The sequence below is a fragment of the Paralichthys olivaceus genome, chromosome 13, assembly GCF_024713975.1.
Source record: "Paralichthys olivaceus isolate ysfri-2021 chromosome 13, ASM2471397v2, whole genome shotgun sequence".
In the NCBI taxonomy this organism is placed as follows: domain Eukaryota; kingdom Metazoa; phylum Chordata; class Actinopteri; order Pleuronectiformes; family Paralichthyidae; genus Paralichthys; species Paralichthys olivaceus.
The window spans coordinates 9581335-9606301 of NC_091105.1; the positions used below are offsets into that span (position 1 = coordinate 9581335).

General features: G+C 43.0%; 1 protein-coding gene and 1 long non-coding RNA gene across 3 annotated transcripts in view; one reads left to right on the forward strand and one right to left on the reverse strand.

Moving 5' to 3' along the window:
• Positions 1-1735: 1735 nt before the first annotated feature.
• adamtsl4 (ADAMTS-like 4) overlaps positions 1736-24967 on the reverse strand; it is a 34459-nt gene continuing 11227 nt past the window's right edge. For both annotated transcript variants that reach the window (XM_020092909.2, XM_020092908.2), the window contains exons 5-17: positions 18095-18197; positions 11248-11387; positions 10607-10811; positions 10042-10226; positions 8350-8509; positions 7595-7855; positions 7306-7435; positions 6651-6855; positions 5843-6016; positions 5567-5746; positions 5207-5386; positions 4666-4813; positions 1736-4585 (exon numbers count right to left, since the gene is read on the reverse strand). In XM_020092909.2, the coding sequence (XP_019948468.2) occupies positions 4455-4585; positions 4666-4813; positions 5207-5386; positions 5567-5746; positions 5843-6016; positions 6651-6855; positions 7306-7435; positions 7595-7855; positions 8350-8509; positions 10042-10226; positions 10607-10811; positions 11248-11387; positions 18095-18197 (2202 nt within the window). In that variant the 3' untranslated portion in view covers positions 1736-4454. The remainder of the gene's footprint in view (positions 4586-4665; positions 4814-5206; positions 5387-5566; positions 5747-5842; positions 6017-6650; positions 6856-7305; positions 7436-7594; positions 7856-8349; positions 8510-10041; positions 10227-10606; positions 10812-11247; positions 11388-18094; positions 18198-24967) is intronic.
• LOC138413551 (uncharacterized) lies at positions 10611-15362 on the forward strand. The gene is made up of 2 exons (XR_011245916.1): positions 10611-10833; positions 13281-15362. It is a non-coding gene; the product is annotated as an uncharacterized lncRNA (long non-coding RNA).

Genomic DNA, 24967 nt, shown 5'->3' on the forward strand with positions numbered 1-24967 from the left:
CCGGGTGCGCGCCGCCGCCGCGCACCCAATCACGACTACTACAGCTGTTCACGCCCGATCCCGCAAACACACTCTCACACCCACACGCACACAGTCAAATTTGTGACAGAGGGAAGCAGCGATGGCTCCGGGTTGGAGTTGGCCTACTTTACATCAGCCTGGACTGTGTGCGTAAAGACAGGAGCAGTTCCCGGTGTCACTTCACAGCACTATCTCAGGATGATATATTTAAAATGTGCGTGTCTGTGCGTGACCAGAGTTTTGGGAAGCTTGACTGAATGCAGAGAGGGAGTCAAAGGGTTCGTGGTAATTTACTCCCAAAGGTCACCATCTGCCTGCCTTGCCTCGTGCACTCTTGTGAGCACACATACATGCACGCACGCACATGCACACGCGCGCACACACACATGTGCATGCATATCACCACTCCAGGGGCTTCTTGCAAACCCAGACGTGGCACGCAACGCCCGCTGTGCCCTGTAGATGTGAACGGTGTGCAGGAAGCGGGAATCACGCCACCGGCACGATGAAGAACACACAACGCAGGGAAGCTCTGTATTACTCAGCTTTTTTTTTTTCAGAAGCAATGCAGCCATGAAACTCATTCCATCAGACTGAAGGTTGAATCTTATTTGAAAGACATATTACAGATATAGTTTTTTGAAACTCCACAGCTGAAAGTATAGATAATTTTAAAGCAATTATTGCTGATTTATGGTCAATGCTTTAATAAAAATCCCCTTTCGCCAAAAAGCTCATATTCTGAGCAAAAGCTGCATTGAGATCATTTTCTAGAAACACCTGAGTTCTTATCTGTCAGCTGGACCTGAAGTCCTGCTATTTCCCCAAAATGTGGAGATTGCATTCTACAGTTGAATGATGGATATTTTACAAGCTGCTTCATATGTTGATATGTTTGAATGAGCCTACTTTCATTGGTATTACTACACATCAGTTTACTTATTAAAATGTAGCCATTTCTGTCTTAGGAAATACAATTTACTAAAACTCAATTGAACTCTTATGTATGAAGAATCCAAATACTATGCTAGAGGTAAAGGATTTCACCTGGGAGACTTGGCCTCATGACCAGTGTGTTTGTAAACCAGGTGATGAACCAGGCCTTCTAAGCAGCGTTTATACAAGGCTGCTATGACCTTTACATTTTCAATCTCCTCTCCCCTGCTTTCACTTTGTTTTACTGTTGACCTTACTCATCACACTGCTTCTCCTCCAGCCTCTCACTCCGACAGCGAAACATAACTGACCTTTCTCAACCGGGCAAAATTTGAAATAATCTCCTTGAAAAAATTCACGTGGTAACACAATTTTCACATCGGGCATTTTAACATCACACCGCACATAAAAAGGCCTCACAGGAAATGTAATTATTTAAACAATAGCTTTGTTTGTTTCATGTCTTTCAGGCCCCATACTATTTATTGAATGTAAAACGATCTGACTTAATTTACTGCATTGTTTTGGGTGTCTTTCTTTTATGAAACAGACAATGTCAACATAATATGTAATAAGAGATGAAATAACACAAAACATAGTAAATAAATCAACTGGCCTCAATGCGAATTTGACACCAAAACAGACATTAATCCTGTAGAAGATACATTTCTGTGTACAACTGGGCCTGGTCCAGTATGAGACTCAATGGCGCCATCATTTGGATGAAACTGGCAACATCAACCTCAGTCAATGGACAAAAAGAACACACTGAAAAAGCTGCTGGCTGCACGTTGTTTCAGTTTTATTTAAAATGTAGGTTTTTCATTTAATAATTTTTCCACACTGCTTTTTGTTTTCGCATGATAAAAAATGACCGGGTAACAATAAAAACAATCTCATAAACTCTGATGGTGACAAAAAAAATTGCTACAGCCCCTTAGAAGAAGAAAATAAATTACATGTTCTTTAGATAATAGATAAATTACTATCGTTTTTTTTGTATAAAATGTAATTTTCACTACGAAGGATTAGAGACAAGAACGACACATTCAAAGCCACAATCGCAAAAAGAACAAAAAAAACAACAACCATTCATTCACACGCACAGACACATACACAAGCACACAGACACATACACGTACACAAGCACACAGACACATACACATACACAAGCACACACACACACACACACACACACACACACACACACACACACACACACACACACAATTTATGTGTACACATCAAGGGCCAAAAACAATAGTTATATGACAGTTAGATGAGAATAAATGCAATCTAAAACAACACTTCTGATAACTCTACTTAGTTATAAAACATAAGTGCCTACTATATTCAAAAAGAAATTATAGACATTAAAACATATCTGACAAATATACAGACTCCTCGAGTACATGTTTCTTTGTGGGAGGTGAAGGAAAATGAAAGAAAAAAGAAAGAGCTAAGTAAAACAGTCAAAGTATAAAGATTACTTACACACATATACAGAGGATGCCACCTCAATACGCAATATTTTAACTTTCAGGTCAAAGCATAAAGGTTTTATCATTAGATCATATCTTAGCTTATTTAGAAGCTGTATTCTCAGTCTATGTTTGTCTTAATTCTGGCATCAACTCATTCTCACAGGAAAGATTTATCATCTCCCTCCAACAAGGTGATGATGGAAAGGATGTACTGCGATGAGGTGAGGAAACAGGGAGGACATGAAGAAGTGTTTTTTTAAGACCTCAGCCCAATAGTCATGGTGGTGTGATTAATTAAAATGAAAATTTTCTTTCAGTGAGGAGTGAATAATTTTACAACACTCTCTCATTATCAACAAATCCCATGAAAAGACCAAAAATAACAATGCACTGAAACAATCACAAGTTGGTTGAGAAACCAAAAGCCCCTAATCACTTATTTCTCTGTGTTATTAAGTTCTACTGTTGTAAAATATCATATTAAAATGAAAAATATTGATGAACCCCAGCGTTTCTCTGAGTAACAAGTTCCTTCTTTATGATATAATATAGTTTACTTTCAAATCCCACATACACTGTTCTGGCTGATAAATACTAAGTAATATGTGTTATTCCACAGCAGAAAATAGTCCCTAACAAATTAACAATGAGTTGAATAACATTTGTTGACGACTAAATTACCCAATGGTTTTAGAACACTTTTTGTTTAATTTTTTTGGTGGCTGATGCTCAGGAGACAGAGTGGGTCGTCTATAAAAGCAGAATGTCGGTGGTTTGAGACATCTGCATTCTTAAGTGTCATTGAATAAGATACCAAACCCCAAACAGCCGCGAATGTCTGTGAATGGTGTATAATTGGAAAAAGATACAACATATAGAAGTGCTGTGGTCGATAAGTCTACAAAAGCACCAAATATATACAGTCCATTTTTTTCCATGTGATTTGTTGACAAGAGGATTCCACAACCAACCAACAACCAAAAATCTCTTTGTCTCATCACTTGATAATATATTTTCCTTTAAATCTTATTTAGAGAGCAGTATCGTCTTTAGCCCAGTAAAAACACAACTGCAACTATGAGCCTTCACACCTTAACGGCGGAATTTCACACCCTTCCAACAACTCTCTTTAAAAAGACCTACATGTATATTGACGTGAACACGTTGAAGTCAGAGTCTGTGCTGCTTGTTTAACATTCCTGTCTAATATCCTCCCGGTCCTGGAGGACTCTCACCTCTGTCTTCCTGCTCTGACTCTTTTTATTTGGTCACTTACTGCCATGGTCACCCCACTCCTTTGGTTCATCTGTCCAAATACTGATATGAACAATAAGAGGACACTTGAGGAAATATTTTTGGCAAACAAACAAAAAAAAAGAAAATCTATATGTAAATGAAATCCTTCAAGCTTGGTTGGGGGACATCTACAACAAACAGAAACACAGTAGATCTATTCCAGTAGATCCTCAGCACACATAGAACTACAGTACACATTTTAATCTAGCACACATGGTAATTATTTGTTCAGAAGATAATTAGTGGTATGCATGTCTGTCTAAATCTGTCTCAGGATCCTATAGATTAGGATGAATCTTGACAAATACTAAAATGGTTGTTAAACCACAGCTGTGTCCTCAGCGAGAACCTTCCATTATCATCTCTCAGCCATAGAAATGAGCCTTCAAGGGTGGAAATCAGACACACCACTCAGCCCAGTGTGACACGTTATGAAGCTGTTAAAGCGAATGCACGAAGTAAACAGAAACAAGCTCAGTGGAATAAGTGGTTCTAAGAGACGATGTAAAACTGTATGCAGAGTAATGGCAAGAGGAACCGGCTGCTTCACAGTGTTTGGCCTGGAGACTCAGGAGAAAATAAAAGCTGAATGTTAACTGAAGCCATCACACGCCTACTCTGGGCTGTCCGTTTCTACAGACTTGTCATTTCAGGGGTGATCGGCCCTCTTGACCTAATCCTCGACTACTTCCTGCGCACCTGTCTGTGCTTGGCAGGTCATTGCCTCTTGGCACGCTGAGCACTCTGGGTACACGAGGCGCAGCAGGCGGTCTTGTAGTAGGAGTAGACGCACAGCCGGGCTTGCACCACCATCACGCAGTTGTGACGTCTGTCCCGGCAGTTTTCATCTGTGATTGAGGAGGAGTGAGATGCTGGTAAAGCCAAACACACGTAAATACACAGTCACATGAACCGTTCACACACCAACCTGAGACTTGGGGACTGCAGGGGATTGTGTTGCATATTTGCTCCTGTGTAGGTTTGGTGTCGGAGTCACATTCAGGGCTGTGTGTTTTGTCTGGTTTAAGACACCGCACCTCCCTCATCTGTAAACCTTTTCCACATGAACGTGAGCACTGAGAACAAAGGCAGAGAGAGGTACTAATATTATTAGACATATAAATGCAACATTATTCCTCCGTAAACCAGTTTAGCTAGAAGTAGAGAATTGTTTGTGTGTGTGTGTGTGTTAATTTGGATGGTATCTCCAGATTATTAACTTTTGGAGGTGATTGATTAAAGGTCATGGTCAAATATTAACAATAATATGGTCAATTAATAAGGCTAGAGAGACAAACTAGAGCTTATATTGATGATAAAAAAGATTCTCGATCATATCACACAATTTTTAAATGGATATAAAACCGAATGAAACAGCACATAAAACACCAACAACTGACAACTTGCTTGTTTTGCCCTGTGTTTTCAATTTTTCAAAATTTGATTCCCACATCCCCCTCGTCTCTCACCGCGCTCCACTCTGTCGTGAACCACTGTGGCTGACACTCTTCCATCTCACACTTCTGGACCGCAGCAGGTTTGTCCAGATGAGCACACTCACTGACAGGTGCGACAGCAAAATCGTTCCCCGTCTTTTGAACACAAATGATGTCACGTCGCTGAGTTCCATTTCCACATGGGACATTGCACTGGAAATAAAGAGAACAAAAACAAGTCGTATAATCTACACCAGCAACACAGTAGCGGTAACCACCACAGTTTAAGTAAATTAAACCAAAAACACAATTTGACATGAAACTAGATAGGAAATAAACAAAACAAAAAAGAAGTAGGTCTCAGTATTTCCTTCTTTATTCTGTCCATCTCACCTGTGTCCAGGGGCTGCTGTACCACATGGCTGTTGGCACACAAGGGCCTCCATTACAGGCCTTCATCTCTGCCGGTTTGTCCCCAACACAGTCCCCTCCTCCTTTACCCTCTCTGACCCCTCCTCGAGTCAGACACACTACCTCTCTCTTCTGCACCCCGGGGCCACACTGCGCCGAACACTGAGCGACACAAAGTGGAAGTTCGTGTTGAGGATTATACTGTGAAGTGCTGTGTTCATTCCTGTGTTTCTGTGTGTGTCTGTGTGTGTTACTCACAGTGCTGGCCCAGTCGGTGAAGTACCAGTTGGTGACACAGGGCCCCATGTTGCACTCCTCACTTCCCTGTGGACGGAGTCTGGAGTTGCAGTCCTTGTCGTTCACCACGCTGCCTTGATCGCTGACACAGCGCACGCCCCTTGTCCTCCTCCCTACTCCACAGTCCACTGAGCACTGCGATAGACAGAGAGGAGAAAAACAAGAAGGAGAGGAAACAGATGAAACGAAGCACATAAACTCCAGAGATCTCATTCTTTGAAATTCCCATTACCTCGTTTGTAATGTAGGGGAAATCAAATTCTAGTCAAAGAAGGTTGAAGGTCGATTATCAATAAATTACTCACTTTATTTGTAACCAAAGGGAAATTGGTTGGGCAGCAGTAAAAACAGAAACAGAAGATAAGCACATAAATACTTAAAGCACACAGATACTACATATACAACATAAAATATGTTTAAATAATATTATACATGCAAGATATAAACAGAAATGAGAATCAGAGTACACAATTTAAATAGAAGTCAAATTATGAATAAAAACAAACAATCGAATTTAAAATTTTTGTGATAATTAAATTATTTCAAAAATGTAAAAGAAATAGCTGAAACCTTACCCATTAACCAGGTTTTCTCGTACATTCTGACCTAATGAAGGCATTTAAAAAATTCAGGCTAGAGACACCTCCATAAACAAAGCACCGTGCCAGAATTTAAAGGAACTCCGCCGACAACAACAACCACTCATGCTTAATTAAACCAGACTCTCTCTGCCTGTGTTCCCAGTCATGCACTGGCGTTGTGGACTTACTGTGGTCCAGTCCGAGCTGACCTCCCAGTGGGAGCAGAGGCTGAGCTCGCAGGCCTGCGTGGAGTCTGGTGGCGTGAGGCTGGCGCAGCGCTGCGGGTGGACCATGGTGGAGCGGTTCCCAAAGCTCTGCCTGCACTGGAGCTGCCTCTGCTGCAGACCGGGTCCACAGGAAACGCTGCACTCGGACCAGGCGCTGGCCTCCCAGCTTTAACACAGACCGGAAGGAGATGAGAGGAATTTAAGCAAAATCATACAAGGTCAAATATTTTCTCAATGTATATAAAATTCTCTGTTTTTCCGCATTCATTTATATTTTGACACCACAGATAGCGACTGTATGCCTTTCAGTAAATTTACAGATTAGAAATATTACTTGTATATACTTGACCTAAGCCTTTAACTTTTAAAAAAAACCCACAGAGCAAAAAATAATCTACATGAGCATAATTTTCTTAAAACCAATGAAAAGAATCATCTATTGTCAAACTGTTCATCATAGAAATCATATTGTTTGTTGCTCTCCAGGAATTAATTTATCTAACAGAAGACATGCATGAGCTTCTGTGTGCAGATAACTTATTCCGGAAAGTTGCGTAAATAAACACAATATTTATAAAGTTTGCATGTCCTCAAGGTTAACTGTGAATAAGCTCACAATGGTGGGCAGGGGTGTGTGTTACAAGGCTCCTCCTCAGGAACAGGTTTGGCTGCAGAGTCACACTTCCTCTCTGGAATTTCCTCCTCTGTGTGACGATTTATACACATAATCGCTCGATACTGAGAACCTATAGAAACAGAGGGATGGACAGATGACCGGAGAATTTAAATTCAATGTGCCTGTAATTGCATCCATCAGCCACAAGAAGGAGACATCACATCATTCAAAGTAACATTTTGCAAATGGGGCAATACATTTCAAAATGACATATCTGAGGATGTCTGACCTTTGCCACAGGAAGCGGAACACTCTGTGAGTCCACCTCTTTTCCAGACAAATGGTGGCTGAGTGTCCGGCGGCAGGTCAGTGCGAGGGGGGATCCGAGCGTTTCTATTGGGTGCGGATCCTCGAGGCCGCAACCTGTCATGTGTCCAGCGTTCTGAGGATGGGGAAGAAAAAGCGGAAGAGGAAGAGGAAGAGGGGAAAGAGGGGATCGAAACAGGGTGAGGGGCAGGAAGAGGGTCTTCTACTGACACGGTGAGGGGACCTGGGAGAGAAGAGAAAAACACAGAGGGACATAAAGACACATTAGAAAGAGAGGTGGTAGAGACATGGGGAGGAGGGGAAAGAGCGATAAAGTGTGAGGAAAGGGGCAAAACACAAGTGATGAACTATTGAGCACAGGAGGAAGGCAGTGAGTCACACGCTAATGATGTCATGATGAGGTCAGGGTCTCATGACGACCGACATGTGCACCAGATAGCCTCCCATCTAGGTCACATGCAAACACACAAACACATTTCTCTAATAATCCCACCAACTCGGCCCACAACCACACCCATCCATAAACACGTCAATCATTATCCGAGGATATGAGTTGCTGTTTCCCCAACTAATTTGGAAAGAATCTGGAGAGCCTTGATTTAATTTTTGTGTGCGTGTAAATTCCACCACCACCAACATAAAGCTGTATGTGTGTCCTACTACTGGATGGAACATGGAGAAAACAGTCATCGTTTGCTTATGAGAAGATGGACGTACTGCGAAGGGGCGCCCTCGCTGGCTCCCGCTCCCTGGGCCTCTCTCTGGCCGTCTCCCGCTCCCTCCCTCTCTCCGTCAGCCTCTCCCTCCCTCCCTCCTTCTTCTCCACGGGGATGTAAAACTCGTAGTCGATGCCCGGGTTCTCTTTGTGGAAAATGATCTGTGGAGAAGGCACAGAGGTGAAACGTGGCCAGGAACAAGAAAAAAAAAAGCATAAAACTATTTTACTGATCCCCAAAGAGAAATGTACTACTCCCCTGTTCTCCACAGGGAGGGCAGAGGTCAGCATGAGCTACAGAGGGGTCAGTGACATGATGGGGTTACCTCAGCAGGGTTTATGCTTGTCACTGTGTTCCTCCTCCTGTAATAAATCCCCAACTATAACGCTTAACACAGTAAAGGTCATCTATACTCAATTAACAGGAGTCTGCTGTGTTTTACCAGCGATGAGATGTTCTGAAGCAGCTTCTGCGCAGAGGATAAAGGCTTTTGATTTCAGCTTTGTTTTTTGGGGGGAGGCTGTTTTAAGCCTCTATAGGTATTTGAGATAAAGAGGAAGAGAGAGAAATAAGCCGTTTTCACACATGAACTCCAGATAATGTCGGCACAATAGGATCAGGGCAGAACACACAGTTTCCCTTTCACATATGAAGAACCCAGCAGGAGCTTGTCCAGACGCGTTAACAACAGAAAACTTTGGGTTGAGGGGTGACCCCTGGGTAGCACATGCAGGAGGCGGGACATAAGGTATAAATTCTGCTGTGGCGATCACAAGTTTTTGTTTACATCCCATCTACACTGGTGTCGGCTGGTATCACCAAAAGCTCTCAGATCTAATAGTCATTCCAAGTAGACATCTTCTACGTATACGGCACCTCTGAGATATTTGTATTCTTCTTGGTTTTCTTTTCGGTTTTGCATCTGTCATGAGTTACTCATGTGTTAGAAAGGTCATGAACACGTCCACGCTCGTGGTGAATTCTCCAGGAGAATATCCAGAGTTTTGTGCATGTCTGAGAGCAGCTATGCAGCAAAGGCTTCCGGCCAGACTTGAACCTTGCAGTTCATAGTCAGTGTCTTTAGTCCCAAAGCTCCTGTGATGCCTCCAAACATTTATTTTCTCAGCAGTTGCAGTGGATGCGCAACCAGCAGACTTGTCTTTCTAATTTAATCCATCCAATTACAGTATGTCTTTTCCAGCATATGAGCATTTCATCCTCACAGTGCCACTGGTGTGGTCACAGACTCTCCACAGACTCTTTACGTCTTCAACCTACATCCCACTAAGTCTTAAAAATGCAGGTGATTCCAGAGGAGATCTAACTCTGTTCTCGGTGGAGTCTTGTTATTTGTACCCCCCTCCTGGATGTAAAGCTACACATGACTTCTGTTCTTCAATAAGATCTTAGCCTGAGGGCAGCGTTGTCATTATTAAGCCATGGATAGTCTGATGTGGCTCAGGTTAAGCTATAGTGTAGCTGTGTTTATCCAGCCATAATGTTAAAATAATGCTGCTATCAGGGGGATCTTCTCAACACAGGAGAGCGTTGCCTCTGGCTCACAATAACGTTATATAGACGTGAAATAGACTGTATATACAGTACATGTGTGTGTGATTCTTATCATTAACTTCATTTTGTCATGTTTACTTACAGGGTTAAAATAAAAGCCTTCCTGTGTTCCACTACTTACATATAGCTGTAGCTGTGTGGTGGTGGGGCCTGGGGCCTTGAGGGACTCTCCCTTCTGTTCCTCCCCCTCCGCCTGGGCTCTAGGTCGGGTGTAGGTGAAGGTGGTCCCCCCTGCCTGGTACTCCCCTGGAGGGTCCACAGCCCAACGCCCATTCACCACTGAGGCCCCGGTGCCACTTCTCATGGCTGAAGGAATTTGACAGGGTTGGAAGGTCAGACAGGAGAAGAAGATCACAGTTTAGAAAGATTCTTAGGAAACACCCACGAGACTGGGAGAGTTGTATCATTACCAGACAGAGTGCTGGCAAGACGCTCACACACACTTCACTCGCTCCTTCTGGGCTCTAACCATCATCTGCCCCGAGTCCGCAAGGCCACATAATTTACAGTCTCAGCGCAGGCCAGCACACACAAACCCATGGGCCAAAACTCATTCCCGAATCTGTAATTTCCCTGCCAACATCCCACTTTTACTGGAGCTTTATTATTCAAGTAATCTTAAACTGTGTGTGTGTGTGTGTGTGTGTGTGTGTGTGTGTGTGTGTGCATGATTTTATGTCTCTCACCCAGGTAGTTAGGACTTGCCCGCCTCTCCGTGATGTCAATGAATGTAGCTCCTGGTGGGATGTCCAGAATCTTGTGGTAACCTAGGGGAACCGTGACATTTTGGAAGCTTCCCGTCACCTTCCGACAGGAGGTGTCCTGCCCGCCGCACACTCCGCACTTGTCAGTCACGGAGCCGGAGCCCAGGACGCCGTCGCAGCCCTCCGTCTGGCAGGAGAAGGAGGTGAAAGTGAGTGACAGGAAGGACAATGGGGGGGGAAGTAAGGTATAGGGGAACAAGGGAGACATGTGGGAGGAGGAGCGGGGAACAGTTACTCCGATCTTGTTGACATTTCACGTCCACTGCCAGTGTTTATTTCACTATTGTTTGTGCGAATGGGTGACTGCAGCTCGCCAAATTCCATCCATGAGGGGGGAATGAGGGTGAAATCAGTGAGTGAGCGAAATTGGGAAAGATACAAAGGAAAGAGGCCCAGAGAAGTGTAATAAAAAAAGAAAGATTGGAGACACCCTGAATCTGAATGCCAGGCTTAAATCAGCCTCCAGACGTGAGACTATCAGAGCCAGGTCCTGGAAATTGTCAACTTCGACTAGACAGGATGGACTCAGAAACCTGACACGTGCACGTTTAAAATCCACTCACCAGACACTGTCCTTCTACACACACGTCATTTGAGCTGACGTTGAAGCAGGGAGTCCCGTCTCTGACACGCTCCGCCTGACGAACATAGAAACGATAGCTGGCAGGTCTACAGGTCAGCTCACACTGCTTGTCCGCACCAACTGCAACACAGAGACAGAGCGGAGCAGGGTTCATGCACAACATACATGTTTGGTGACTCAAGGCACAGCAGGGAGATGAACATCTTTCCATGTGGCCAGGAGACCGAGGCCAGACCATATAACACATGACTGTCATACAGTGAGAGAGTGATTAGCTATTTCCCCTGCTGCTCGTTCGCTCGCCTGCACAAGTGCACTCACTGCAGCACTTTCCCAGGAGATGCATATCCAGAAGTAAAGTAAAACGTAAGGTTGAGATTTATGAGAGGAACCTAACGGGTGTGCACTGTGGGGAGGCATGTACGTGGAAACGGGGCACAGAAGGGAAGAATCAGAGAAAGAGGTGAAGAAGAAGAAGAAGAAGAGTGCTTCAAGGTAAAAGAGGAAATGAAAAGTCCTTCAGCACTTGGAGAATAAGCCGACAAATAGAATATAGAGTGGAGAATATAGAAGATCTCACAGGGGAATGGGGGTGAGGCAAATGCAAAAAATGTGGAGACAATAAGAACTGTGGGACTACATGTTGAAACACAAGAAGCAGGTTTAAAGGAATAGTTCACATTTTTGAGAAATTTGATGTGAAATGAAAAGAGCTGGAACAAAAACAATGATTTTAACTTGGTGAGTTTCGGAGGCGTTGGTTTAGAAAAGGTCAGGCCATCCCTTTCCTCAAAAAGTTCAGACTGTGTCTTACTCAGTCTGCAGCAGACCATCGGTTTCAGGGTTCAGTCTTTTTAACTTTTCACCGACAATAAACTTCAATCACAGGAACCAAGTGGCAACATGTAGTCAGAGGCATCCTCAGGCCTCACTGAAAGCTCACAGGGAACCTTCCAAAACCATAAATCCCATTAACATAACTCAAAACTAGATTTCATGTGGATGCATATAAATGTTTCGGTCTCACTTACAAAGAAAAGAAAGAATAAGCAGATTTGTCAAACTATTGTTTTTGGAAGGGCAGAAAGAGACGAACAAAGGTGATTTAGAAAGAAAGGGACAGTGAGGGGCTTGGCTGTTCATCATTTGAGACAGGGGGTGCAACAGGGGTTAAAAACCTAAAGGCATAGCTGGTGTGTGTGTGTGTGTGTGTCTGTGTGTGTGTGTGTGTGTGTGTGTGTGTACAGACATGAGCTCATAGCATGAGTAAAGGGTCAGAGATTAGGTTGCAGAAGGGAAGGAGGGGTTTCTGTAATTGGTAGTTCAAGGGTTAAAATGACAATCTGTGCTTCTGAAATTGTGCCTTCCCACTGTGGTGTCATATTTCTCTGCTGCACATTTCTACATAGACAGAAATGTATGCTCTATTAAATTCTATATAAAAACGGGCAGGAGGACATTTTGCCAAGAGCGGTCAGAAAACATTCCACAGTTTTATTATTCTGTCACTGAACAAAATGTTTCCTTCCAAAAGTCTTAATGAAACAATTGGACATTTTAAAGTAATCAAACTGTGGTTCTGATATTACGTCCACACGCCACAAGATCTCCATAATAACACTAACAATTTTTACACAATGGAAAAACTTGCTCTCGTAGCTCAGTAAGACATCAAACGATAATAACCCGAAGCTCCTGTACCACCTTCAAAGTCAAGAGGTTCCTCAGAGATAGTTAAGAACAAAGACAAAAGGTCAAATACCAGACCCTGGCTTCCACCTCCAAGGGAGAATTTAAAACCACTGCAGTATGTAGTGAACACAAAGGAATTCTATATGCTCTCACAGAATAAATGAATTGAATTACTTAAAATACAAAAACGCTTTGACAGGTGTGATACAAGTAGTACACACGTCAACATAGACGATAAAACACTGAAAACCTCCAGACAAGGGATTAGTAAAAATGGACTGTTAAGATGCCATTACATTTTTTTGTTGGTTTTTATTCCAGCAGGACACCGCCCAGACAGAAGGTGCAAATGAAGTATTCCAGCGGGAGAGCAGAGAGAAACGACTATTACCACGATGACAGAACATCTGCTATCTACAATACATATATCTGCATGGAGGCTGAGATTCTCTGTTTAAAACATTTAAGTTCAGACCAAGACACCGTGTGCAGTCTCATGTCTTCAAGCCATGGTTTGCTTGACCTAATATGTGAAGACATTACAGACTTTGTATTTAATTTCACTAAGTGGGTGGAAGCAGTGAGGAAGTTGTTTCCACTCTTAGACTCTGGAGAAATGAAGGTCATGTGTATAAAGGTACAACAATTTGCTTATAAATATTAAAGTTGAAAAAAAAGTATACTTCAAAAAGTCAAAAACACGTTATTTCCGATGGCTAATCACAGTAACATTCTTAGAAACATGGACCACACACCGCAGCACAGACTGCCCTCTTCAGGTCTTGTTTGTAAATATAATTTGGAAATGTAGAAGTGCTTCCTCTGCGGGTATACATCAGCTCCACGATCCTTAAATCATTTAGCAAGAGTTTAGGGAGCAGTGACACGTTTACTGTGATAAATCAGAGGTTAGAGAATGTTTCTATAATATAATGAGAATGGATGTAAATCATTCGAAAAGAAATAGCTTCATCAACAAACAGTATATCGTCAGCATACTGTGTGGGGCAATGTTCTTGTGCCAATTAGAGAAAGTGGTGTCTCTTCAATCCTCTATGTGACAGAAAAAGAAATTGTGGACCAAAACTTTAATAAAGACAAAGCCATCGGTGAGTATTTCGAAAATATATTAAATATATTCAAACACTTTTGTCATAGCTCAAGTTGACCGTGACCTTCAGCAGCAATCTGCTTTATTCTGGTGATATTTTAACAGAAGCAAAAATACATCAATACCTCTGTACATGTTCTATTTTTCTTTGATTTTACCGGTTAATTTGAGTGATTTCTAATAACCCAGGTACATCTAATTAATTATGTATGACGAATCATGAAATCATTGAGAATCTTGAGCGCTGTCCAAATGAGCCAAACTATAATTGGCAGCGCTGCCACAACCATTATTTTGCTACTGTCTAATAACTGCAGAGACAAATATACAGAACATAAGAGACAGAAAAGAGCGGGGGAGCTAAAAGTGGGAGACGTGTTGCCACCCATTCACTCTTTGCCTCTCTCTCTCTCTCTTTCTATATTTTTACTCTTCACCTCCTTCATGCGCCATCTCCTCTTCTTCATTTCCTGTCCTGATGTCATGCTTGAGTGCTCTCCCACTCTTAATCACCCTTAATCTCCTCTCACTATTTTTGGTCCTTATCTCACATTTGTCTCTCGCTACTGCTTCGCTCCACTTCTCTCCTCCTCTTTTTTCACCTCCATCTCTGGCCTCTCTTTTTCTCTGCCGCTGTCTCCCTCTCCCTCTCTGAGCTTAGTGTTCAGACAGTGGAATATATGTTGTCTAAATATACTTCCCCACTATCTCTCCGTCTAAACAAACTCCAGCAGGGACAGAGAAAGAGAGAGGCAGTGGGACAGGAAGAGGGGAGGATTGGGGGGTGTGGAGAGGGGATGAGGTCTGAAAAAAAAAAGAATATTGAAGTAAAACAACACCTGCACGTGCAGCGATTTTCAAAACTACAGTGGTTCTGCTTTCAGAGCGGAGCCTGTGGGGGGAATTAGTCAGAACCATCACTTTTGTGGTTTATAAGAGCAGTGGCAGCTTTACAGTTTGAGCTTCCAGTTCTAAACTATAGGCTTCAGTACTTAGCAAGTCATACATAACAGTGTTGTCACCTCGAAGGCACAGGAATCATACACGAGAGTAGCAAGAGCTCAACATAAATACTCACGGGGAATATACGCAACAGTGTCCTAAACAGATGAGTGCAGCTGGAGAGAGATGACTAATACACTATTCAATGTTGAAACACACACACACACACACACACACACACACACACACACACACACACACACACACACACACACACACACACACACACACACACACACACACACACACACACACACACACACACACACACACACACACACACACACACACACCTCACAGCCTGCAGTGTGTTGATGGGAAACTAGATATGAAGGTCTGGGCTGCGGCCAATGGGACCGGACTGAAGTAAACAGAGCGATACAGTTTACTTAGCAGAGTGGAAAAGGATCATCTCCAGCACAGACCGAGTGTGTCTGGCCCAGCTGACGTCATCTGCGAATACTTCACAGTAAAATAACTGAGCTGTGTCTTTCTAATGCACGTACCATGATTGATTTGATTTACGTCCCTATCAGAGGTTGCCTGTCTGCTTTTCTTCCTCTGGTCTTTCTCCTCTGTCCGGCCCCGTCCCCGTCCCCGTCCCAGCAAAGCTCAAGGACACGACCGGTTTTAAATAAGCTTGGGCCGGACAAGAGTGCAAGGACACGCATGCAGAGGGAGAAAATTTAAGAGCGTCTCTATTCAGGATAAGCACAGCAATCTTACTCTTTCCCCCCTCGATAACACACTGGAACAGGGGTGGTGGACATAAGGAAAGCCCCTGTGTGTTTATGCAGACAGTCTGACTCCAGCTGAGAGCTACCGATACTGACGGACGACATGCATCATGTAGATCGGCCTCCATCCTCAAAACTGCCCTCGGTCTGCTCTGGCAATAACTTTAAAAAAAAAAAAGATCCTCTAAGTCTGAAATCTTTTGTTCCCTTGGACAAAACAGGAAATTGAACAGCACAACACCTGCCTCTAATATTTCAAGTAATGGGAATTGGCCATTTTAAGGCAATGTTGTCAGCAACTTTATTCACTGGATTACACAGAAACAGATGTTCGCCATCAGGCTCCGCTGTCAAAAAACAAAAGCTCCTCCATTTATTTTGTCGGAAAATGGAATATATCTTATAATAATGGGATATTTTATTATTTTATTCATATTACCCACTCCTACCTGAACGTCTTTGGCCTTTCATGAGGAAACTGGAGTAGCTGGAGGAAACTATAAAGTTATACTCCTGGGTGTTTTTACATTACTATTAAACTTTGGGCAAATTTAAGTATGATACAGGAAAATACTGGCAATGAATGAGTGTAACACATTTCCAAAGTTTCCACTTCATTTATCTAACTGGCACAAAACACTGTTGTATTTGTTTGGAGATGTTCATAACTGCAGAGGACGTCCACTTGTTTTCCCACATTGGCTCATTCAGACACTATGTAGTTTTTATTAGGGGGCTGGCAGGAGAAACTCTAGAGAAAGACCAGATCCTTGCTCGGGCATTTGCTTTTGCACATACAGCCTATCTGGAGAATGTCAGGAGATTTCAGTGCATGTCTGAAAGCAGCTAACGTCATCTGTGGATAGCTGCAGATCAGGCAGTGTGCAGTGTTTAGTGTGTACGGTGGCTTCATCAGAGCGTTTCCACTGAAAACCTCTGCCTGCTGCGGCTGGAGACGAGGCTGATGGGAGCGTTGAGCCATTACACTAACGCAGAGGTGCTGGATAAAGCTAAACAATGAGCCTAAAGTTGGAACTGCAGAGCTGGGTAATTATTCTCTGCAGGTTCGTCATTATGAGCGACCTCTGTTTATGTAAAAACACAGAGGAGTGCAGCTTTAACTTTTAGTGTTCTTACCTGTCATGGAAATATTGCTTGTGTGAATCTCTGTTTTTAATTGGGTGTATTATGTATGTTTGAATAGTGTGTGTGTGTGTGTAATTGTGTGTTATACACGTATTGTCTTAAGAAGGAATGAAATCAAACAGATGAACGTGGACGAATTGTGTTGCTGATCTAGTGCGTCTGGCTCTGCACTCTCACACAGAGCGTGTTGAGTAACTTGAGCCAGCTGTTACAGTGACCACAGACAGATACACAAACATACGTATGCAAACATTTTTCCGCATATTATCTTGGCTCCATTAAGCCGTTCGGCCGCGGTGCCAACGCCCTCGCCAATAAAGTCGCACTGTAAATACACAGAGGCCCTTACACAAATTTCTAAGTGTAATGACGAGTACATGTTGATATCATCCCACAGCTGTGTTCCCCTCCTCTCTTTACCTCTCCCACCCCCAAGTTTGTCATATTCTCTCTATCCATTATTCCTTCTCTGTCAAATTCCTCAAATATCTGTTTGTCTCTCTTCCTCTTTCTTTCCCTGCGGCCGTGGAAAACAAAGACACAATCTCCTCTCTGCTGAACTTTTGTTCACTTGCACAAGAAAGTAAACAAACACGCAACACACACACACAGAAACAATGACACCAACACACACAGACTATGCTGTTTCGCTTCGCTCCCAGTGGTCATGTGACGAAACACTTGCATCCCATCACCTCTCACCTCCCTCTCCGTCTTGCGCTCTTTATCTCACTCAGTAGGAATCTGAGTGCTTAGTCAGAGCAGGGAGGAAGAGAGGCTCGACGGGAGAGGAAAGGGAGAATGTTGAGCAAATGAGAGGAAAAAAGAGAGGAGGGAGAGTGTCTTGTGTAGAGAATAAAAGCAGGGTGAGTTCCAGTCATTCTCTTTTTCCCCCTCGACTCTCACCACGCTTCATGTAGATGTCGGCCTGCTCCAATGAGAGGAGGGGATTGTGGTGGGTTGGGCATGCTACAGGGAGGCCTGCAAACACATACTGATGCCAGAACAACACTTAAAAACTCGTTTTACTGACTCTCCTCTCGCCTTTCATCCTGTCTTCTCTCGTCTCGCATTGTGCAGCTCAACCCCAAACTACTGTGTGTGTGCATGCGTGCGTGTGTTACCACAGCAGGCCTTACCCTCAGTGAAAGGTTCCCAGTCATAGAGTCGACCCATGAACTCCTGGGTGTTAAACGCTGCACACTGCGCCGCCCTGGAGTCCAGCGCCCCACCTGCACACACCTGGAGGACAGAAACAGAGAGACGGACAGACAGAAACGTTTAAAAGAATTCAGTGCCTCACATCCACATGATATGAAATCACTCAGCTAGTAAACCTGTTTCTCTCCCGTCCCCGGAGTCGTGAGGGTGGAGTGAACTGCTGCAAGTAAAAGTGAGGAAAACAGCTAATAAAGAACAGGAGAATTAAATTGAGATCATAGAAGTGCAACCATTCCATACCCCATACACAAACACACACACACACACTTACACACATGCACGCACACACACTGTCTCCATGCTGCTTTTGGCAGTCTGCGAGTGTATTAGGAGCATATGGAAATAATAGACTTTTTGGAAGAGGCAGCTCACATAAATCCACCGTGACTTTCAGTGCATGACCACAGAATGCTAGTGACTGTGTGAGCACATGTATGTGTGTGTGTGTGTGTGTGTGTGTGTGTGTGTGTGTGTGTGTGTGTGTGTGTGTGTATGAGCACATGTCCAACTTGCACTCATTCAAGCAGAGCCGTAGAGTGGAAATAGTTTTAGCATACCTGCACTTAAACAGCTGAAAGATCATCACAGACACGACCCTGCTGGTTCATACTGTACTGACCATAACTCAGCGAGGTTTACCATAGTCCTTGGAGACACACACACACACACACACACACACACACACACACACACACACACACACACACACACACACACACACATCAGTTATTGTTGCTTTGGGAAACCACAACCATCCTGCCTGGTCAAAAACACACTGAGTTTACATCCCTCTGATATACAGCAGGGTTCAAACACACACACAGACACACACACTCTTGCATACCGCACACAGAGCTCTCGGATTTCCCTGCAACTCTTGATCTCTGTCAGCTCCACAATCTTCTCTTCTTTTCCCTCCGCTCTTTCTTTGATTGGTTTCTCTTGTACTTTTTTTTTTTTAACCTCTCTCCGCTCACACAGCTGTCACAAACAGCTGGAAAGCTTCTCATCTAGGGAGACAAAAGCGAGGGAGCGTCGAATTTACACACGCACACACACACACACACATGCACTCACACCCGACGCACAGAGACAGTTCCCATGTGAATCCACCTCTTGTGACAAAGTGTAACTAAAAGACTCTCATGGATGAAACGTAAAAGCATGCACTCATCGACACTGGCCTCGCAGAATTTCACACTGTGAGAAGGAATGCATGTGGCTGTCACATCACCAGGAACTCACATAAGAATCATCTGTTGTTTCTGTTCTAGTGAGGTGTGAAACCAGCTTGTCAAACTTTATGTGCTGCGCTCCACCACAGTTTCACGCTACTGAAACTACAGACTCAATTTTGTCTTATATTTGTGGCGGTTGTTTTAAGTTGTTTTAAGCCTCTTATATGAGAGTTGGTTGGAGCTGTATCCCCTGAACATGTGAGTGTGTGCAGACGCTTGAGGGTCAGCATATACTCACGTGACCCTGTCGGTCTGCTCGGATGTTTGTGAGAAATGCGGTTGGTAATGGTTGTAAATATTTCTGCTGGACATAAACATGTTGGGTCCCATTATAAACTGGACAGTTTCTGTGTATCAGTGCCTGTGTGTGTGAGACCATAAACAATGAGTGGACACCAACCGCAGACACATGTACAAGGATGGTGAGTGTGCAGCAATGGGATGCTTCAGTAAAAAAGAAAAGAACGAGAGAAGGCGCCTGCTGACAAGATAAAAAAGGGATGTAAAAAGAAAAGGAAGAATGCAAGAAAATGTCAAGTGCGTTCATTCATGCGTCGGCGATTGTACGAGAGCTACAGGGCGAGTGGGTTCTCCTCCCAAAAGAGTTTAGGGTGTGTAAAAACAGAGGGAGGCTAATGGGCTGAATGAAAGCCGAAGGAGGGGAGGTGAAGTGAGAGTAAAAACAGGAGCGAGAAAAACCTTTTCACTGGTGTTTCATGGTTCTGCAGGAGAATTTGTGTGTTATTGTAAAGGCTGGAATACTCTAGTTTTACCCCCCATTTACTGTGAGCTCAGGGTCAGGGGGTCTCCTCATAACTGCAGAGGAGAGAGGGAGCGGAGGGACAGGTGGAGGCGTGGAGCGACAGAAGATACAAAAGGGAGAGAGGTAGATATTGAATGAGCCAAAGTCAGAGAGAAAAGGATGAAATAAAAACATCTAAACCACAGGAATGTACTGTGTGTAACAGTCACTACCGCTCAACCACTTAGCAACATAAGAAAATACGATTTAAAACTTTTCTTATTAACCTGTGGATCAACCGTAGACTTTATATAAAGATGGACGACACCTCCTCACACTTTCCAGAAATCAAGCTAAAATATCCCATGCATAGTATTAGTATCCAAACTATCCCGCTGACACTACGGACAGATACACTTATATTGATTTATGGTACGTAAATAAAGAGAAATAACACACTGACTTCCTGATTCATTTTTAGTCGATTAGGTAAAACAGCAACAGTCATCACCTGTGTGCGTCTTGTTTTCAAGGTTGTGTCAATCATTTACACTCCACATGGAAATCAGTCAGTAAAGATAACAATGTGCTCAGTGATGTAATGACTGTGAGCCGGGAACACTGCGATTGCATCAATGAAGTAACACGAGGGAAGTGGTCACACGAGAGGTCGGACAATCAGACAGGATGTAAACAAGTTGAGCCAGATTACCTAAAACACTTCAGAGGTCAAAGTGACAGTTGGTAATACGCCCTCACTGCACAGGAGAAGTTGAGTCAAGAGGTCGGTGTCTGATGGGTGTTTACAGTGGATGGTTCGGGAAATCTTTTTACCTCTTACCTTCATTTTCTTCTTCCAAATAAGTTTGGGTACCTCTGCATTTTTTTCCCCGCTCCATTTGTTGTCATTGGCGTCTCCCACATTTCCGCATTTACCTTTGTATATATACAATGATATAATTACAGATAAGACTGATCATTAAAATTGTGTAATATCTGGATTTACCTTTACCTTTCACTATTCACTCAGACGATCACACGTCAGTTCTGAAACACTGTTTGAGTGCTTCAGAGTGGGCGGCTCAAAGCCTCAGTTAGGCTTATGCAAGTAAACATGAAAGAAGCTTGAGATGAAAGACGTAAAAACTGTCTCTTCCTGGACAGGGACTGACAGGCTGAAAGATGGAGCAGAGAGCAGGTGAAAGGAAAATGAATCCAGCTGCTGAAAGAGAGGCACTCAGTGTTTTTGTACGGGAGCTGGCAGATGTGTTTTTACTGCCAGGGAGGAGGGAGGCCAGAGAAAGTGTGGGTGTCTGGGTACTACTGCCTGAGGGCGGGGGACTTTGTTTTGTCCACACACAGACACACACAAAATTGCCACCCACATAAGCACACACAAGCCAAGGTCTTGATCACATATAACGCTTCCACGTGAAACGCAAACACCGACCCAAGACCTGTGAGCTTTGAGGAGGAACAGAATATGTGGAAAAAGCAGGAACCTTTCACCACATGTGAGTTTCCGTCGGGGAGAGCCCAGGTGACGCGTCGCTGTCGCCATCCTCACTGCTCAATCGTTCTCGATCGTGCAAGAACTGCACATCCGAGAGTATTGCCTCAATACCACATGCAGGTTAAGGCTGGCCGGTCATTCCTGAAGCATTACACACTCAGACTAAACAACTGACGGCTGGTCCCTGCAGCCATAAATCAACATCCTTCACACGGCAGGAGTAATTACTGCATCCACACAAATCCATGACCTGTGTTGATACTGTATGGGCGTGTGTGTGTGTATGTGTTTGTTCTCAGCTATGAACATCCTCTGGCTAATCTTGTGGCTGAGGTTTGCAGGGCACCACCCTGACTTCAGCCTTCACCCTGGTCAGGGGGTGAGAGTCAGGAGTCGTCCAGAGGAAACACTGCTCATCTGTCAACAACATTCACAGGAGGAGGAGGAGGAGGAGGCCCAGTGCTGCGTAACACGAGTGAAGAGATACCTCGAACAAGTATTCGAGGAAAAGCAAAGAAGAAAAACTCCAAATAAACACTGTAACCACAAGATCAATAAATGAAACCAGAACTTGGCTCAAAAGCACAGACAAAGACAATATTTCCACGTTCCACCTAACACCTCGACACACTCACATCATATTTCTACAAATATGTATTTTATGCACAGTGATAACTCTTCACTTATTTCTATAATAACACATCAGGGTGAGACAGCGAGACTTGGAAAGTGTGAAAATTTCTATAAACAGATCCCAAAATCCAGACTGAACATAAAAGAGCCTTTTCTGTGTAATAGTGCTGCCTCTGCCTGGAACCTTCTGCACCTGGATGTAAAATCATTAAATGTGAATTCACATCACTGCTGCAGAAACTCAGCGCTCTATCGTCAGGCTGCTCATGTTCTGGAGCATTGTTGTGAGTTTCTGTTTTCGTTGTTACTGTGATGAAATCTTTTGTATGGTCGGATGTGAAAATCCACTCATTCTTTAACGATTGCATTTTTGTTTATTTCAGATTTTGCTGCATCTTGTGTTGTGTTTCTTTTGTTCTTTATCTCAAATTCAGTTTTATTGATGTTGGCCAGGTCGACTGAAACAGAGATGCTTAATCTAAATCAGACTTTTCCCAGCGGCAGTAATTACAAGCTGATCTATATAGATTTTCAGGACCGATACAGATTAGGGAGTGAAACATGTATGATAACAATACATCAGAAGATATATATATATACAGAGGCAATTGTTAAACCCTTATGATAAGGAAATGTAATCTTTACCATTAACCACAAACTTATTCTAAATAAATAATGCATTATATCTGTAGAAATAAAAGGTTTTATATTGGTGCATATCAGCAAACAAATGCAGACCCCTGTATGTCAGTAAAAAGCTGATGTCGGCTGATTTTAATTGGCTGACTGATAAATTGATCAGGCTCTAGCGGTTTGGCAGATTTGTTTTTTTTTTTAAAGATCCACATTAGCTGCTTGCAAGTTTCCAGTCTTTAGGCAATAAACCATGCTGATGGCTTCAAAGTTATTGTTTCAATCTAAAAAAAAGGGAATAAAAGTATTTGCAAAACAGATGAGCTATTTCTTTTAATAAAGAACAGAGTGAGAAAAGGCTGAAAAGGTGGACCGGAACTGAGAAAAAGACCAAAGGAGATTTGAGGGGAACTCAGAGAAAACAGGAGCAAATGTAATCAGACTTTAAGCAGAGACGTACCTGGTTTCTGTTGAGAAGCAGGTACCTCGGCTTATTAAAACAGCAAAGGAGGTGCAGATGAATGAGTGCATGTGTTGGAGTGTTTTGCATGAGTGGAGCTGTAATTCAACACATCTGGGCCTGTTTGTCGCTTCACGACAACAGCACAGACCGTGGCAGCGTGTGCACGCTGACAGTTGTGATAATTTATTAAACACTGTGTAATGGCAGCCTGTGCTCGGATCGTATGACTCTGGCTGCTGCAGCCTGAAGCCACGTTAAGTGAGTAAGGTTGGTAAAACATAAACTCCTCAGGTTTCAGCTGCAGCAGTGGGATCAGTGACCTTCTTCAGTGTAAACTCTAACATTAACTTTGTGTTCAAGGGCAATGTGTTCAGTGTTAGAAGAGGAGGAATGATAAATAATATGTGAGCACTAAAGCCTGCGTTTAAATATGTTCAAATAAAAGAAATAACAAATTACCTTTAAAACAGATGCAATAATCCAACTTAATATCACATCTAGTTTTCTTGATAGAGACCTAATACCTTGTGATAGAAAGTATTTTATTTTCATATTTAGTATGAGTTTGCTTTATTAGCACTCAGTAGTATGTTAAGTCATTAGGCTGCATATGGCCCCAACAACAAACTCCATCATTTTGTAAAGCAGACAATATGATATATGAATGGATGATTCATTGATCAACAAAAAAATAATCCCCAACTATTTTAATCACTGATTGAAAACTGAAATGAAAACTGTGAAAAGATGCCAACCATTCTCTGGAGGCCGCTTTGCACAATGATGATTTCCACATAAAACTCGGTAGGGGATGATGTTTACGTCTGGGAAGAAATTGAAAAATTAAAAATTAAATTAAAATTTGGTGCAGATTCTGATCAGGGGGCGGATCCAGTCTATTATTCACCACTTTCTTTAACGTTGTGAGATAGAACTAATATTTTTTTTAACAGTTTCACCAATTTACCAGGAAACTTAAATGACTCTCTAGAGTAAATATCTCTGCCAAGGCCAAGCACTCCCCTTAAATTCAATCAAGCTGCACCAAATTTCACACACTCATAGATAATTTATTGGCATCTTCCCTGACACGTTCTGCACGCTTCCTCCGAGTTTGGAAGTAATCTGTTCAGTTCTTTTTGTAACATCTTGCGTCCAAACAAACCAACAAAAATCTGAGGGGTGAAAACACAACATCCTCGGTGGAGGTAATAATTCATGGGTCTGGCACATTTAGGGAACTAATATCTATGAGTGTGTATTTGGTGCAGCTTGATTGAATGTAAGGAGAGTCTTGGGCCTTGGTGGAGGTATGTGCTCTACTGAGAACCATTCTAGAGTTTTTTTCTTAATTGCTAACAAAAATATTATGAGTTGCAGCCTGGAACCATATGTAGCGTGTGAGATGACATCCAGGTTGAAATGGCACTCTGCTGTGAGTCAACATTAACAACTCCGAGCTCCTCTCATCTTGATTTTGGCAGATGAACAGTAAGAGGACAATGATCAGAGAGAGAGTTTTAGTCTCCCCCGTCCCCGGTGTCTGTCGGTATCGATCTCATCAGGCGG